Source organism: Nannobrachium achirus (assembly GCF_963921795.1).
Source record: "Nannobrachium achirus genome assembly, chromosome: 22".
Lineage (NCBI taxonomy): Eukaryota > Metazoa > Chordata > Actinopteri > Myctophiformes > Myctophidae > Nannobrachium > Nannobrachium achirus.
Genome location: NC_137829.1, coordinates 10,816,647 through 10,834,030, shown reverse-complemented (window position 1 = coordinate 10,834,030; position 17,384 = coordinate 10,816,647). Strand labels below are relative to the sequence as shown.

General features: G+C 41.5%; 1 protein-coding gene across 3 annotated transcripts; it reads right to left on the bottom strand.

The window, feature by feature from the left end:
• Positions 1–562: 562 nt before the first annotated feature.
• Positions 563–15,625, bottom strand: LOC308307318 (immunoglobulin-like domain-containing receptor 2). 3 transcript variants are annotated; one of them, XM_080752509.1, is made up of 10 exons: positions 15,498–15,625; positions 12,481–12,810; positions 11,314–11,433; positions 7,615–7,671; positions 6,478–6,624; positions 5,304–5,468; positions 4,719–4,832; positions 3,558–3,756; positions 2,333–3,020; positions 563–1,785 (listed from the first exon to the last, which is right to left on the bottom strand). In XM_080752509.1, exons 1-10 carry the CDS (start codon positions 15,535–15,537, stop codon positions 1,750–1,752), a joined length of 1,896 nt encoding a protein of 631 aa, XP_080608635.1. In that variant the 5' UTR covers positions 15,538–15,625; the 3' UTR covers positions 563–1,749. The 3 variants fall into 3 exon arrangements, with proteins under 3 accessions (XP_080608635.1, XP_080608637.1, XP_080608636.1); XM_080752511.1 differs by lacking the exon at positions 4,719–4,832; XM_080752510.1 differs by lacking the exon at positions 7,615–7,671.
• Positions 15,626–17,384: the final 1,759 nt, after the last annotated feature.

Below are 17,384 nucleotides of genomic sequence, written 5' to 3'. Positions count from 1 at the left end.
AATTTCCTTCCTGGTATTGTGATGTCAGTGTGGGAAGGATGCATCTTTTATTTCCTGTGTCCTGTTATCTTTTACTTTAATGTTTGCATATTTTGTCATGGATGGTCTTCCATTCTTTTGCCCTTAACTTTTGTCTTATTCTATACTAATAAATATGTTATAGTACGCTCTGGAATTTACAATGGCCCATGTAGTTTCTAAAACTTTACTTATACGGTATAGGCTACCCCAGATATATTTGTCGGTTGTGTGTGTAGTGTCATGCAACAGGAAATAGACGATCTGCAAGCTCACAATACATTGCGATGCAATTTGTAACCTGTGGATATTTTTGGTCCACAAAACTGGCACTCAACTAAGCATTAATCAGGCTTTAGATTCATATACATGTGTTGTACTTAACACAAAGGGTGCACACTGAGTAGTTTACTTTAGATGAGGGTTGTGAGCAACACCGGTGTGTATTTAGCTGTGTATGTTTGATAAGCAGTGATAAGGAAAATACAAATTTATCCAAAGCACACATTGCTATCACGCACATTAACCACACACAGACACAATCTCTGTCAAACAGACAATAGGTGTTTTATATCAAAATCAGTGACGTACAAATAGTTATATAGCAATATGGCACAGTATCATAGCCCATCACTTCTACTTCTAGAGGCCAGTTTCTGCAATCTTGGGCTTGTGTAACAGTGCAATTAAAAGTAAAATGCAGTAAAATGTAAGTTAAACATTACATAATACGTTTCACATAAGACAAACATACCAACAAAGTGAACCTGAGTTGCAGCACTTTGAGAGAAAAATATTTTAAGTGTGAATTGGGAGAAAAAAAAGGAAAACCACAGTGGCTGCTACCTATTCATACATAGTGTCATTCAACACAAGGCAGCACAAGGCATTTATAAACATCCTTAAATTGGCAAAATTAACATGATAAAATATACAGCTAAAGTATTGGCACAGGTACATCCCCTGAATACACATCCCATCCCCCAAAACACGCACGCACGCATGCACACACGCACACACGCACACACACACACACACACACACACACACACACACACACACACACACACACACACACACACGCAAACACTTTTACTATCTTTGTGGGAACATCAATACTGTTATTAATTAATTTGAAATATCATTTTTACTTAACCTGCTGGTCCAAAGTAACTTTAACTGTAACCTCAAAATCCCCATCCCTAACCTTGCAATATTTTCTGAATTGTAACCCTAAATCTAGAAATATTTTCCAACCATAAAATGTACCCTTTTCTATAAAAAGGGTACAAAAGATGTCAATCTTTTCTGGTTTACTCCCCACAAGGTAAAATATGTAACACACACACACACACACACACACACACACGCACATGCACGCGCGCGCGCACGCACAGGCGCACGCACGCACGCACGCACGCACGCACGCACGCATGCACACACACACACACACACACACACACACACACACACACACACACACACACACACACACACACTTTTACATACAATTTGCAGGCTACATTATGTGCTCAATCACTCAAGTATAACACATGCACATATGCCAAAAGATATGCATTCACACACAAACACAACCATAAACATCAGTGACTGCTGGTAGAACAGTTATTCCCTCCTGCTTAGGAACAGAGTGTTTTAAAAGAGTGGTGTGAGATTCACAACATGGCAGTGCAGTATGGAGTAAGGACCAAGGCTTGAACGCTGACAGTGTCACACTATGAGAGAATCTCTGCTCAGTGCTGTGCTCTGTTAAGGAAATAGACCATACATTAGAAACCTTAGTTGCATTCATGCTGTTCATGCTGGGTTAGTCATGCCTGGTCACTGAGGCATTTTGGTTGTAATAATGAAAAAGAAATACATAAAAGAAAATCATGCAGGTTTGTTAGTAGTTATGGTGATGATGATTTTAGAGTGCAAATCACAAACATTTTTTTGTTTTATATGTGGTTTGATTGAAATTAAGCACTTCCACTTTGGACTGATATCTGATATCTCGACAACATATGTTGTAACTTGTTATGCACAAAGAAGAGCTACCTAATAATGATTTAAAAAAGAAAACTAAATTAGAATACTTCAGTGTAAGACTTAACTCGTCGGTTATATACTGAAAGTACATTACCCCATTGTCAAAATAGACACATGCAGATAATGCACGGCATATACAGTACTTCTGGCCAACGGTATAACAGTTTCAGTTTAGTTTGTTTTGGACTATTTTGTGGTTTCCTCTGCATAAGAGGACACTGTAAGAGCAAGGATGTAATCTTTGCAACTACAAGTAACTCACCACGTTTCTGTTCCTGTCCCAGTCCTCTCTGCCCCCCTGCAAGGTGTGTGATATTCCCTGGGGTGGGCGGGTGTAAGAGAAAGGCCTCATGGCGGGATCAGTGGTCCTGTACTGTTCACTCTGTGGTTCTACCGTGCGGTAACGTTCTGTTTGCTGTTGGTCAAACCTTCGATGTCTCTCCACCTCGCGCTCTGAGTATGGGGGCAAAGAGTCTTCGTCCTCTGGGCGATTGCTAGGTGACCGGCTGTGGTAACAGTCACTGCCCTTGCCTCTAGAGCTTCCCCTGGAGGGAGTGTCACTGTCCTCGTCAGCCCTCCCACCACCTCTGTCCCCTCCCCGCCCCCTCGCCTTGCTTTCCAGCACGCTATTGAGAAAGGCGTCATCGTAGCCCAACCCTCTCTGAGCGCCGCGGCGGCGGGAGGGACGGGAGGGGCGGTCATTGTCCCACGTGCCCCTCCGCTTCTGTGGCAAAGGAGAAGGGCTGCGGCGATGCCAGCCATCCTCCTCGTCGCCATGAAAGCGACGCGGGGGGCTGCCCCCCGGGTGATTGCGCTCCTGCGTTCGGGGTTCTCCCCGGCGAGCACGGCTGCCATAGGACTGGGCAAATTCCTCCAGCTCATCCAGAGAGCCAGTGCGCCCCCTGCTGCCCAGTGTCTTCCTCTGCAGGTGTTCAGAGCGAGGGTTCCACCTGGTCCAACAAGAGACAGCATGAAACCTAATTGATATTTTAACGTGCAACCTTGTCGTCACCTAAAACAGTGGTCCTCAAACTTTTCAGACCGCGACCCCCAAAATAATATATTTTAACTGGGGACCCCCCCCCACCCTGACGAGCACTAAGAGTCGAGGCATTACATTTTGTATAACACGGTTCTATTGTGAAAATAGCAGATCTACTGGCTATTTTCAAAAATTCTGCCTCTAATATTTTACAATTTGACCGATGTTTAATTTATTATTTTAGTCCTTAAATTGTCACTTTAGAAACATGCATATATCCTCTATACACTTAAATTTATGTCGGTTTGTTTACTGTTGAGTGAGAAAACAATGTTTCACATTACAGTTCAATCATCTGGGGACCCCCCAAAATCATTTGGGGACCGACTCACAGGTTGAGAAACACTGACCTATTATAATGGATTCTCTGAAATAAATGTCACAAATTTTACAGTTGGATAATTCAACTACTACGTATAAATCAAATGCACTTTGTGCATTGTACCTGCTATCTAGCTCATCCTCTGAATGGTTGTCCCTGTCCCTCCTGTGCCTGCGACCCTGAGTAAACGGTGCTCTCAGCACTGTCTGGTCATCAAGATCTGGAATGGGCGGGAGCGCCTTCATCTGGACAGTCTGATAGGTCTGCTTGAAGTCTGAATTCCCGCCATCGTGAAGAGAGCTCAGCTCTGATAGGCTACTGGCTGTTGGGATAGACATGTCACTCTGGAGGACATTAACTTCTTTCAAAATTAGGTTCACATAAAAACAACGTCACAGTGCTGTATTAAGGGTTTCCACATTAATACAAACCTACTTTAATACAGGCTGACCACAGAGTTAATTCATTTGTATGATAACATTTATGAATTGGTGTTTTTTTTTACCACTGTCAAAACTATGCAAGGTCAGCTTTAAAAACAAGTTGTTTTGAGTAACAATATAGTAGATAGATAGTAGTAGCCACAACAGACAGTTTGTGGTTTGGGATGACTATGAGCACATTATTGTGTGAGCAGAGCACTGATTATAGTTTACTAAAAATTACATCCAAAGCAAGAAACATTAACTGTGTTTGACTGAGGATCCAAAACAGAACATGACATGTTGTGTGCCATTCACACAGGACGTGCATGCGGGCAACTTTGTTACAAGAACAATAAATACCTAGCTAACGTAGCGAGCTAGTGTTGCCCGATGAAGTAGACGTGCTTATTTGCTACAAACATGGTAGCCCAGATTGAAAATTGATGTCTTGTGTTCAATGTGTTTTAGCCTATTTAAATCACAGTAGTCCTCAGTGTCTGACAAGCACAACACTGAATTGATCAACTTTGTGTTTGCAAAATGTGTCAATTCAGTGTCGTCCACTCTCTGTAGCTATTGCCTGTGTGTTGAAAGATCAGCAGCTAGAGGAGTTTAAGTTGAATTGAGTGTGCACAACTCTTCGTTGATGTCAATGGCGTCTCCTGTGTGAAGGGCCTGTAGGGTTAGTTATTGTGATAGTTCAAAAGTAAGACGGCGCATGTGAGAATGAGATGAAGATTTGACATGCTTTATCCCACACCAAACACTGAAAACAAAGACATTTAAGCTAAAAACACAAACAGACACACACGCGCATACACACAGATGACAGAAACGCGCCAACTGATTACAGGCTTACATTGGGGTGCAGCCACCTTGGCAGAGGGAAACTGAGCCAGCTCCTTCTCTATGTAGTACAGAACTTTCATTGAGTCCTGGCCTTGATTGGCCTGGAGTCGATACCCACTGCGCACTGTGGATGTGGACACGTGGACATTCACACATGCCAGAGCAGAAACATGCAGGGTAGACACACTTGTAAACACCCACCGTGGGATACAGACATGAACAATCATACAAAACTAACAACTAACTCACAACCAAGCAAGACGAACAGGTAGCAACACACACACACACACACACACACACACACACACACACACACACACACACACACACACACACACACACACACACACACACACACACACACACACAGAACATGCACATTGATGTTGCCGACACTTGTTACAACAACTATACTACTTCATTCAAGTTAGGGACAAAATAGAGGGTGGTGCATGAATTACAGAGAATTAAATGAGGGTTAGTCAACTCAATGTTGCTGAAAGGAAATGTAGCAGGTTTATGTCACTCTTAATGCCTAGTGCTACTGTACTGTACTGTATGTGTGGGGTTCATGAACATAGTTCATAGCACTTACCTCCAGCCAGATTATTTTCTACTGAGGGCAGGGAGACCATTTTAGGGTCCATATGGGATGAAGGAGCCATGGGGATCATGGTGGAACCCATGGGAATGTAGTAGGGATACATGGGAACCTGCTGGGGTGGCTGGCCACTCTTCGCCATCTTCCCTGCCTCATATACTAGGAAAATGACGAGAAATTATATTGATCAAATAGACGACTGCCAAACTGAAATGGTCTTCCCCTCTGGCAGAATGGTTAAAAGTCTGCTAGATGAATGTCTCACTCAGTTCTCACAGCCTAAAGGTTTTATCTCATATTTCTATCAGTTTATGGATATTTGGAACAAGCATAGCAATGTAATATCAAATTGGGAGAAGGATCTGAAAACTAAATATGAAATGGCTGACTGGATGGCGAGCATTCTTTCCTGCTGTAAAACATATTGCTGTAACAGACTCAAGGAAACTTGAGTAGTACAAAATTCTACATAACACAGGACACCATACATTCTAAATAAGTTTGATCCAACAAGATCTCCATTATGCTCTAAATGCAAAGATAAAACTGGTACATATATACATTGCTTTTGGGAATGTCCCGCAATCTCCAAATTCTGGTCCTCTATTTCCAAAGAGATAAACAATATTTTTAAATGTAATATCAAGATGAAACCAGGTTTATTTCTGCTTAGCCTTCCAGACCGGCCCATATCCCTGAACTCATCTAATGTTATGCTTCTCCAAAGATGACTAGTTCTGGCCAATGTACTGCCCGGGTCTCCTACCGTAGTTATTGTTATTATAGTTATTATACAGTTATTGTCCACGACATTGCAAGTGGCGCGAAGGCCAGCGGACCTTGGTCCTGCTCTTCGCGCCCGAGCGCCGCAGGCGCGAGTGCCCGCGAGTTACGAAGCCGTGGTGAATGCAATAGTTATATTTATGCCCAGGTCGTAAGGCCTGGGCAAGCGCACGATAAACGCATGAATGCATGGGATCATGAAACGCGATGCAGGTGAGCTCACATTTCACCATAACAAAAGGAGGTTTAGTACATTAGTTTGCCTTATCGGCGTTTGCCTTATCGGGACGTGCCCAATCTGGAGACCCCCCAAAATAATTTGGGGACCCCCCTGGGGGTCCCGACCCACAGGTTGAGAACCAGTGTACTAGAGCACATTACTCACAGTGTCGTGGGCAGCAGCAGGTGTCAGGGCAGCAGCAGCAACTGATGTAGCAGCAACACGAGTGTGGACAGCACTGGCACCAACAGATCCCCGCCAACAACAGGAACAGGATGCTGCCCAGCACCACAGACCCCACAAACACCCACTCTGGAACACACATAGAGAGATAAACAAATACACCCTCTGCACGCACAAGCACTCAGTCTTAACAGATAAGCAAGATAGATTGTTGTTTTAAAGTAGAATACAAAATGAACGAATTATAATTAAGGCATGGTAACATTGCTGAGTGTTCTACAGAAACTACAATACAATTATGTGCAAAGTATAATTTCCAGAATCAGTGGTGAAGAGTAGCATTTGCAAATTCCACCACTTTCTGTGAGACAGCCTGTGAAGCCATCACTGAATGAAAAAAGTAGCCTTTAATAAGGTATTTAGAACCAAACTCATTTCCGAGAGACATACAGTAACGTTGCAGAGTTTTAAAAATAGTAATCTTTAGTCGACCTCTAGGGAACTCTATCAGACTCAGTTGGGGTTAGGCTTACATTCTTATCCACCTTCCTGTCTTTCAGCCATCTCTAGACCATAATGACACACTTCCTTTGGGTGTGGCCAAAAATTACAAATAATTGTCCAATCAACTCCCTGCCAAGTGAACACACACATCCCGTAGATGTGTGTCACACAGAAAACTACATGAATGGTTTAAATGTTGCAAAAAGACAAAGGTGTTGGCTGCATTGTTTTCATTTACAGAAGATATGCCCTCAGTCAACATTTAGCAGCGGAGAAAATAATTCAAAAATACATGTTTTTCCTTTAATCATAAAGTAAGAAACCCAAGATAGATATGGAGCATCAGTGCCAGCAAGGGTGCATGGTATCAAAGAAGCAACACTTAACTACACCATCTGTAGTCAAGGCAGTAATCTTATGCATATGACTGTACACGTGTACACTGTACAGTACATATTTAAGATTGGCTCACTGAGCACAGAGAATCGAAAACTTGTTTCCTCTCGATTTGTTAGTGAAAGAGCATTTTGATTGGACTAAGGAGTAAAACAGAGGGCATTAGCTAAGCCAGAAGGTGCCAGTGAAGGAGCCAGAGGTACAGGTGAGGTGCCATACCTGGCATAATCTCCACATCAAACTCAGGTAGGAGATCGTTCTGCTCACCTGTCCTACCTGCAGAGAGAACGAGAGCAAAAGTGAGGGCTGGAAAGGGAAGCCGAAAAGCAAGAGAAAAGGGTGTGGCAAATATGGAGTCAGAGTGACTGATTAGTGGCTCATGCAATAAACCGAATAAACAGGGCCCAGAAATAAAACAGAAGGGGGACATTTTGTTCAATCACCTATATACTGTACTTCTTAGCAGTACTTCTTTAAAATAGCCAATACACAAGCTCACAACGGATTTTTTTGAAAAAGCAACAGCAATTCCTTAATTAAATTGTAAAATAGCAATATTATCTAATTGAAATATCAAACCTATCAGGCAAACTATATTTCCCAAAAGGATATGCATGTATTAATTCAATCTGACCAGAAGCAAGGAAAAAAATCACACCCGTGTGAAGTGGAGCTGTGTGTGTGTGTGTGTGTGTGTGTGTGTGTGTGTGTGTGTGTGTGTGTGTGTGTGTGTGTGTGTGTAGATCATGTGTACCGATTTTTGTGACATTTGAAGAAAATATGTAGGAAAAGGAGCAAAAAGTGTGTTTTGGAGAAAATTCAAGATGGCGGAAAATCTATCCTGGCGCAAATGGGCGTCTTGAGATGCGTCTTGACCCAAGGAATCCAGGGAAAAAAGAATTTTAATTTTCCGATCTACGGTTCAAGAGTTACGGGGCAAAACGTAAAGTGGGCCGTTATAGCGCCACCATGAGGCCGAGTGATGTAATTATTTTTCGATTCATTCTTAAAATCATTATGAATCTCCTCTCCGAGGTTTGAAACTGTAGCTCCTATGGTTTACGAGAGAAAAATACTTGAAAGTGATTTCTTGCATTGTCCCATTATAAGTCAATGGGGACAATTAAGCGTCGTTTTTTGCCGATTACGTCGGCATGGTAAGGCGGATCGGAACGAAAGGTAATAGAACACCATTCCCGGCCGAGCCGCACATTTTGATGTATATATTGCGCGAGTGGCGTAAATGTTGCGGCACTAGTTACGCGCCGAAGTCAGGCTACATACACACAGACACACAGACAGACACACACACACACAGACCCACACAGCCACGTATAGGGAGCTGCACACAGCTCCAAAAATATCCCCACCAGCAATAAAAAGCAGAGGCAGGGATTTCATCCCCAGCAAATCTAACCCTGAGTCCATCAACTAAGGTTGCAACTATAAGTATTTAGTCTACACACAGTAGACTAAATATACAGCGACAGAGATGTAAGAGAGACATGGTACATGCTGTATGTATGGTATCATACTCCATGTCCCTGGACCCTGACTTTAAAATCCTGTGCAAATTTAGCGCAGGATGTTTTGTATTGACATTAATACACTGTGCTGTCCAGAGTCCGTGCTCCTCATTTCTGATGCGACTGAGAGATTCTGAGAAATAGGCCTCAAAATACCAACCTATGAACATAAACACAACTCTGAAAAGTCATGGTTCATAGTTCAAAGGCCAAACTCATTACAACTTTTAATTTTAGCAAGGGGCCCAGGGGTGCAACATTTCTGCAAAGTGGTACACATGGAACCTGTGCCTCACTGATGACCATTAAACCAGTAAAGTACAAGCACAATGGTGCAGACATTATATACAGTATAAATCCATTAAAATTGGGATGGGTTATAGGTGGAGCCTGGAGGGGTTGCAAGAGAAAGTGTGGGAATTTAAAAGCACAAAGAGGGGGCTTGGGAAACTGGAGCCCAAAGAGTAATAGAGGAATCTAGGGCACCAATCTACCAGTACTCATCAAGGCAGGGTCATATCATCATGGAGACAATGCCTCTTTGTGTTTATTATAAGAGGTACAGCAAACAAGCTGTGATAGAGATAGAAGGACCAAGAGAGCAAATATTTAAGAGACGTCTGTGTTGATTTACATTGAGAGTGATGGATGATCTGGTAAACTGGACTAAAAAATAATAAATATCAAGGTACTAAATTGTGGTTTTACAGTATCAAACAACAGGCACACAGTACTCATCTGCTCATTCTCATGGCCCTGGGAAAATAACTAAATAATATTAATTTGGTCTGCAACAGGTGATTTGATGGCTACACTCAAGATTGTTAATATGTATGTGTAGTTAACAACAGGTGTTCTGTGTTTTCATGTGCTGGTGTGAGGTCTCTAGAGGCTGTTATTAAAGTAATGCCTCAGCCTCACCGTCTGAGTTGTCTGACTACAGTAGAAGACCGTAGGCAGTCAGGCTACTGCCTGTGCTGAGTAGGCAGTTACCATGGATAGCAAAACCTCCCCTTCTGATAAAAGTGTGTGTGCACACAAGGCATCTAGCTGTGCTGGCCAGGAAACTCTTCTAAATACCACAACGCTGAGTAATATAAGTAACCTGAGAGACAGCTGAAGATATGCACCCCTGAGAGGAAGGGTGGCAGAGAGATGGAAAGAGACCATTAAATGGTAAGGAATGAATAGAGGAGGGAGTGGACAATGAGAAGAAAGTGGGGATACAAAAAAAGTGGTACAAAGGAAGAAAAATTAAAGTCTCTATTAAGGCAGGAGGGAATCAGACCAAGAGAGGCTTGCTTGAAGCTTGATTTTAATGAAAGACAACATCTTTTGAGATTTGAGACAGGTGTTAATAATGTCATCCTTAAGTTCCAGCTTTTTAGCTTCCAGCTAAAAACATAGACAATCTGATGTTATTTTAATTTCATCACCCCATGGCTTCCCTCTCTCTCCTGTGATCTGATTATAAAGAGATTAGAGGAGGGCACATACATGAGCACTCTTTAGTGCAACATGGCACTGTTTCCAGTGCTCACACAGAAAGAAATTCAGTTTGGACAATGGCCTTATTCTGGTATGTTTAGGGTCACTGTCAAGCCTACTTCTGGCTGCTTCTGTCTCTTTAGCCTTCATGTCCATACCATTGAACCCATGCTTTTGAGGTTTAGCCCCTTCAGGGAAAAAAAAAATGTTGCCATAGTAACAGCTTAAGGAGTGGCTTGTGGTTCCGACAACAATAGTCTACACATAGAACTTCTCTCTGGCATGATTCCGTAGATATTAGTATATGCTAGAACACAGGCTGTGCGTACCAAAACTCGAACTGATCAACCTACTTTTTAGGAGTCGTGTATAATCATTAATCAACAACAAACAATCCGTAATGAGCAAACATAAACCAAATACACACACAATGTCTGTGTGACCCATCTTGCGATACTAGTCGTCCCTCTATCTTGCCAAATTTTACATTGTATCTAACTGACTTAAGTTGTACCAAAATTGGGATCCAGTAAAAGTGTAGGCTTATAGGCAAACAATAGAGCCTCTCACAGAGGATCAGGAGCATGTAAAGAGACCATCACCACTTGGCTGTCTCCACGGAAGCTTGGAATGCAGGAGACAAAAAGTGCCTTCACAATAGCGTTACAAACCAATAAAAAGAGAATACCCAAAGCTGCCCCCTGACTTGTTTGTTTATTTGTTTATGTGTATCTCTTTTAGCTTGAATGGTACCATTACAAGTGTCTACATTGTGTAATCATCAGCAGAATACATATTCAGAGGAGCTGAATTGTATTCTTTCAATGTTTGTGTCATTTGCATCATGAGGTTTTTGGTGCTGGGTGTTAATGTGCTTTTGTTAAGGCAGTAGGGACATACATACCAAGGACAAGTAACTCCACCTGGCCTTCATTCTTCCCCTCCAGGTCATTGGCGATGACAACTTTACAGAAGTACACTCCGCTATCTCCCCATTGTAACTCTCCGATCCGCAAGTCTGCTTCTGCACCGGGAAACGACACAAGGTAGAGAAAGGTCAAATGACTTGAGAGCATGCACAGATAATGATCATAAAACATGTTAGCACCCTGGATAGACCTTATATTCAGAAGTCAGATAAGACATTTGGACTTGCCATAGATGGTAAATGCAGCTGAAGGAATAACATTATTTCTGTTTACGTTTCATTGAGATGTTACTGTGTGCCAAAATAGTCTCTCAAGACAAACACATAGGCTCACACATTTGCAAATACCTGTCTCTGGAGCATTGTGGAAAAGAAAGACTTGCTTGAGAGACTACAGCATAGACATAGACAACTCAAGTTCAGCAAATGTCATGTTGATGGACAGAAACACTTGAATAAAACATGAAATAATAAAACAGACAATTAATGTTATAACCTTCAGCCAGGTTTATCATCTGCGTAAGTGAAATATCTTCCCACCAAGATTAGACAACGTTCCATACTTTAGTGTCAATGGAAATAGAACCAAGTAAATATGTATTAAAGAAATCAAACAATAGTTTACTATTGTAAATTTTTTGGGGCTAAATTCCAAATATGTGTTCTGTATATCACTAGGGGGTGACCCGTTTTACAAGCCATAATGAGTTAAGAGCGTCAACACATCTTTACTTCCTAATGTAATTAATGATGACAGCAGGGGCATTGTTGAAGGTTCTGTGTTCTATTGATGCACTTTAATAAAATGCGGGTGTTTGGTTTTGATAAGGAGTGTGTTGTAAAAGCTGTATAGTCATGAATAGAAATGAATAAGGGAACAGGGGACTGTGATATTTTCATAGTAGCCAGTCTATTGTGAGACAAGGACAAAAGAGAACCATTAAAGGAACAGGAAACACACAGCACAATCCGCGTCAGAGTCCCACTGAGGGATGAATCACACATAGTAGTAATAATAATCCTGTAATCCTGAACAATTCAGTAAGCAGTGCTACAGAAGTTCTGTAAGTAGGATTTCAGACATATGACAATATTCAGTTCAACATATTAAAATAACATATACTGTAGGAATCATCACATTACTGTTTATGATGGTGATATCTCTGCCTTTGTAGTGTTCAGACAGCGTTATGGAGGGTCCCTGTCCAGAGGCCACAACACGAACTGTGCGGGTGCTGTCAGAGCACTCCAGGTGGGACGTGGGACCCAGATCCGATGCACGGACCCCCAGACTTTCAGGAAAAGTGAAGGCGTCTTTTGTGCGGTCGCGGCAGTAGGACTTGTACCACCACTGCACCACTGGGGTCTGGGTGGAGGCAGTGTGGTACTGACACTGGAGGACCACCGACTGGAAGAGCATAGCCCATCGCTTGTCCTCCCGCACAGTAACCTGCACACCATCGCTCACACAGACTGAAACACAAGCACACCAAACAAACAGAGGTGAAATATGGGGGCATTTGGAGGGAACACCAGTTAAGTAAAACAGCTGCAGGTGATGTCTAACAGCTGCAGTGTGACGATACCAGTATGAGGGTAATTCCATAATTCTAGGGAAATAATGGAATTCATACACTTTGAACTTGACCATCTAGCGGTCTTGTGTTTGACTTTTGAATACATGATTTGAATTTTCAGAGGGTAATGCAAATGTTACAAAGAGATAAAAAAGGTGTCCCGTAACCGTTAAACCAAGCAGAAGAGTAGACTGTATAGGTGCTCTGAGTGCACGTGCATCTGTGCATGTCTTGTGTTTGAGGCTGACTCATGAGAAGAGATTAGACATAATAAACAGCTGACATGAGCAATATCAAAACAAGCCTTGAGGCAGGAACAGAGATGGGGGGCTCCTCTTGTTCAGTACTGGGGTCACAGAGGTGAAATTCCTCTGTGCGTGGGGGGGCTGGGGAGGTTTGGTTAGGGGTAGGGGGTTGTCATTATAAAGGGAGCTTGTGAGAGGCATTGTGGATGCATTCTGCACTGTAGCCAGTGATATTAGGCCTGGGTGGGGCAAGAACCACATCTAAACATTTCCCAGAAGGGAGGAAATCACATTCACAACAATGACAAGCTCACTAGCCCTCTACTTTTAAGACCAATCTGACTAAATGCACTGTGGGTATATTATTGCATTAAAACTAAAATCGAACCTCTGTTCGAAGTGGAGCTGTGTGTGTGTGTGTGTGTGTGTGTGTGTGTGTGTGTGTGTGTGTGTGTGTGTGTGCGCGCAACAGCGCCCCTCCCTTAACATGTGTGGTCAGAAAAGGTTACTGCAGGCTACAGACAGACAGACAGACACGGACGGAGACACGGAGACAGACAGACAGACAGACAGACCCACACACACGGCCACGTATAGGGAGCTTGTGTTCCACACAGCTCCAAAAATGTCCCCTTTTCACAGTTTCCATAGGTCCTCTTTCTATTACACCAACACATTAACATCCTCAGTGTTACTGTGAGATTGTGCAAATGGAACCAAATGGATTGGTTCCATTTGCACACACTCAGGAAGGAGTTACAAATGGATAACACTGAGGAATTTACTACGAGGGCTAACAATTAGTCCACTCATTTGCAGCCATGCTACATTGACTCAAGGTGCTTGTAAAAGTGTACATGTAAAAGTTTAAAAACATTATGATCTGAGGCTTAATTATCTTATCTTGATCCCAGATGAGGATCAAGTCTCACTTCCCACAGTGTAAATACACAACAGGTTGTTTTCTGAGTGGATGGGAGGATGACATTAGAAGGATCAGGGAAATTAGAACGGTAGGGTGTATAATAGTCATGAGTAAGCAGAATAATGTTACTGTGCATGTGTATGGATATAAACGCCCCTAAACTCCCTCACGGCCAGGCAACTGTTGTCTTCTTTGTCTCGTTGATCAGGGGTCTACCCATTGTTATAGCTTTACAGAAATTCTCCCCTTGTCCCGTCCAGAGAGGGGAGGTGGTTAGAAATAAAACCAGCCAATAAGATGATTTCATCTCTTCCAGCTGGGTGTGGACAGCCAATTAACTGCTAGAGATTTAAAGAAAACCGTTATGTGCTGAACGCCATCAGTTAAGGGTGGGAGATGGAGTTATAGGCATGATGGAGCAAAGCCACAACCACAGGATGCGTCACCAAGTTTTGCATTTGCTAGCTAATCATTCACCTGAAAGCTTTTTAAAAGTCTTTCATCAGGTGTTAATTATTATTTCATGTGTTTTCATATTTATTTCTTAAACATGATAGATAGTACATAATAAAAGAATACATATATCCATGTAGACCTATATCAATCCTATGAACATGTGGATTAACCTTTTAAGATTGGATATTAGTCTTGGTCAAAGCTGTGCCACAGGACGCTCGGTGTTTCCTGGACACAGACCTTTCCTCTTAAACTAAGCTGTCACATTTCCTGACCAGCAGACACATTTTCCTGGTTTATGCATTCCTTCACGTTGACTCGTTCGCCTGAAAACACTGATAAGAACAAATTCTCCACGTTTGGAAAAAGTGTAGCCTGATCATGGTGTTTTAATAGTAGCCTAATGTAATCACTAAACATGGCTACCTCTTCACTTTATATGAAATAGGCTACCATCATCGATATAAAATGATAACCCCTGAGTTCTAACACTTTTTAGCTCAAGACCCAAAAGAGAAATAAGACGTTTGTCCGGGACCCAAACTAGTGAAAACAACAGATCTACCAGCTCAGCAGATCGAGTTGTAGATCGGATAGTTTCACTACATCTCAATTATCAATATTTAATTTAGGCCAATTTATGGAATTTCGTTAACGTGTTTGGGAAATGTGCTCTAGTTCACTTATTTGACGATTTAAACAGAGCTTATAACTAGGGACACAGGTACGAGTCTGGTCAAAACTAATAAAAAAAAACGCATAATCTATCAATAAAAGGTTGCAATGTAGGCTAGGCTACTACAGAAGGATTGGGTAGGCAATACTAGGCATTAGGCAAGTAGCCTAGGCTACTGTATATTTTGCGCGTGCAGTGCAGTTCTATTGGATTAACCTGTTGCACGCCGTCCGCTGTTTTCGCAAGAATGGAAAAGTTTACTTATGAAAAGTCAATCTTACCCCATGCTGCCAGTAAAAGAGCTAACTGGCAAACAATCATTTTACATCCAGTTTACAGCAATCTGTGAATAATAATCCACATGATGGACGGTCATTCTCGTAGTCCGCTTTAGTTGTGTTGGTCCACCGACTGCTCAAGAAAGATACAGGACGGGGGAATCCGTCTGTGACTAACGGGACTGTACCATTTAATGAATGGGTGTCGCCACAAAACCACAACACTACTTTGACATCATTTCGAATACCATCATGCTATTTTAATTAAGAACTATAATTATTTCTTAGTATATTATAGCGTATGCAGTCAAATCCAAACTGCAACCGCAATGTATTGACTATTTAATGTCTTACAAAATGTAACATACCTACTTAACAAGATAGTTGAGTCTGGGAAGGGGGCAGTTTATTAATAAAATCAGGTCAGATTTGGAGAGGGCTACTGAGGAATTTACCACAAAAAAGCAGTGACAATTTTATTTTCAACTTTCAACCAGCTTTCAACGTATTATTTATTTCATGTAGGCCTAGTAGTCTAATTAGTTGTAATTAATTATCCATAAAAGAGAATTTCAGTACAAAACAATACAAATGCACCATTTACAAATAGGATATGAAAATTCAAATGTAATAAAAATCAAGAATTACATTTCATCTTTACAAACAACAGCAAAACCTGACATACCAACAGCAACATTTACTTCATAAGTGATTCTCAATGTCTCGCCCCCAAATGTAATTTTTTCAGGGAGTACACAGGATCCCCAAATAAATGAATGATAGACCATATCTTCACAATTATTATCATTATTATTATTATTATTATGTACAAGTAGCCTAAATGCAAAATGGCTTTCATATAGTTTCACCGTTATTCCTGCAGCGCATAGACATTAAAATAGGCTAACTGAACCAAATGACAGACCATATTGAACCAAATCAACATAAAAAGGTTGAGAATAACATGGCCTACACAATCTACAGTTTCAAATGCAAATTGCAATAATAAAAAAACAGTAATTGAGCACAATATTTGAGAACAGCAATCGCAGTTTTGTAGAAAAAGTTTTAACTGTACATTTTCAGTAGCCCACATCATTTCAAGCACAAAGCACCTGCTCAACATTATAAAAGCAGATGTTAACTGAATGTGCATGACCACAAGGGCATATCCAGAAAAGTGATTAGTTAAAAGAATCAGTGATTAGTATTTTTGACACTACACTCTCACTCTCTGAGATTCTCTCTCTCAGCAAACACACAGTTAAACTAGGTGTCTGAATTCCCTGACTGCTAATGGAGAGGTTATAAACATATAATTACTTCAAAGATAGTAGCCCATTTGCGGAATGAATAATTAAGCGATATACGTTCAGAATGAGTGTTCTTATGAGCGACTGGCTGAGTGGCTCCTAGAATGAAACACCAGTAGTTCCAATGAATCTATTGGGCTGCCATCTATTGAAGAGACACTTAATGCTGACTGCCTCCCACAGGCCCCCCACCCCCACCCTGAACACTCTATACTCCACAGATTCCCAAGCACTGGGTCGGGACCCATTCGTGGGTCACGGACACATTTGTATGGGTCCCTTTATTTTTTTTCCCACGATTTGTTTTTAATTATTTTTATTTTTAAACATTTTCAATAAACAAAAAAGCAATTTTTTCACGAATTAAAAACAAAAAAATCTCGGATTTTTTTCAGTAATATCGTGAAGAAATCAGAGAAAAATCTGAGAAATTCCATAAATTAGAACGCAAATGTTTTGAGCTTGTAGATCTGCTGTTTTCACTAGTTTGGGTCCCCCGTCAAACGTGTAATTTCTCTTTTGGGTCACAACTAGCTAAAATGTTTGGGAACCACTGCTCTACTCTAACCACCTGAGC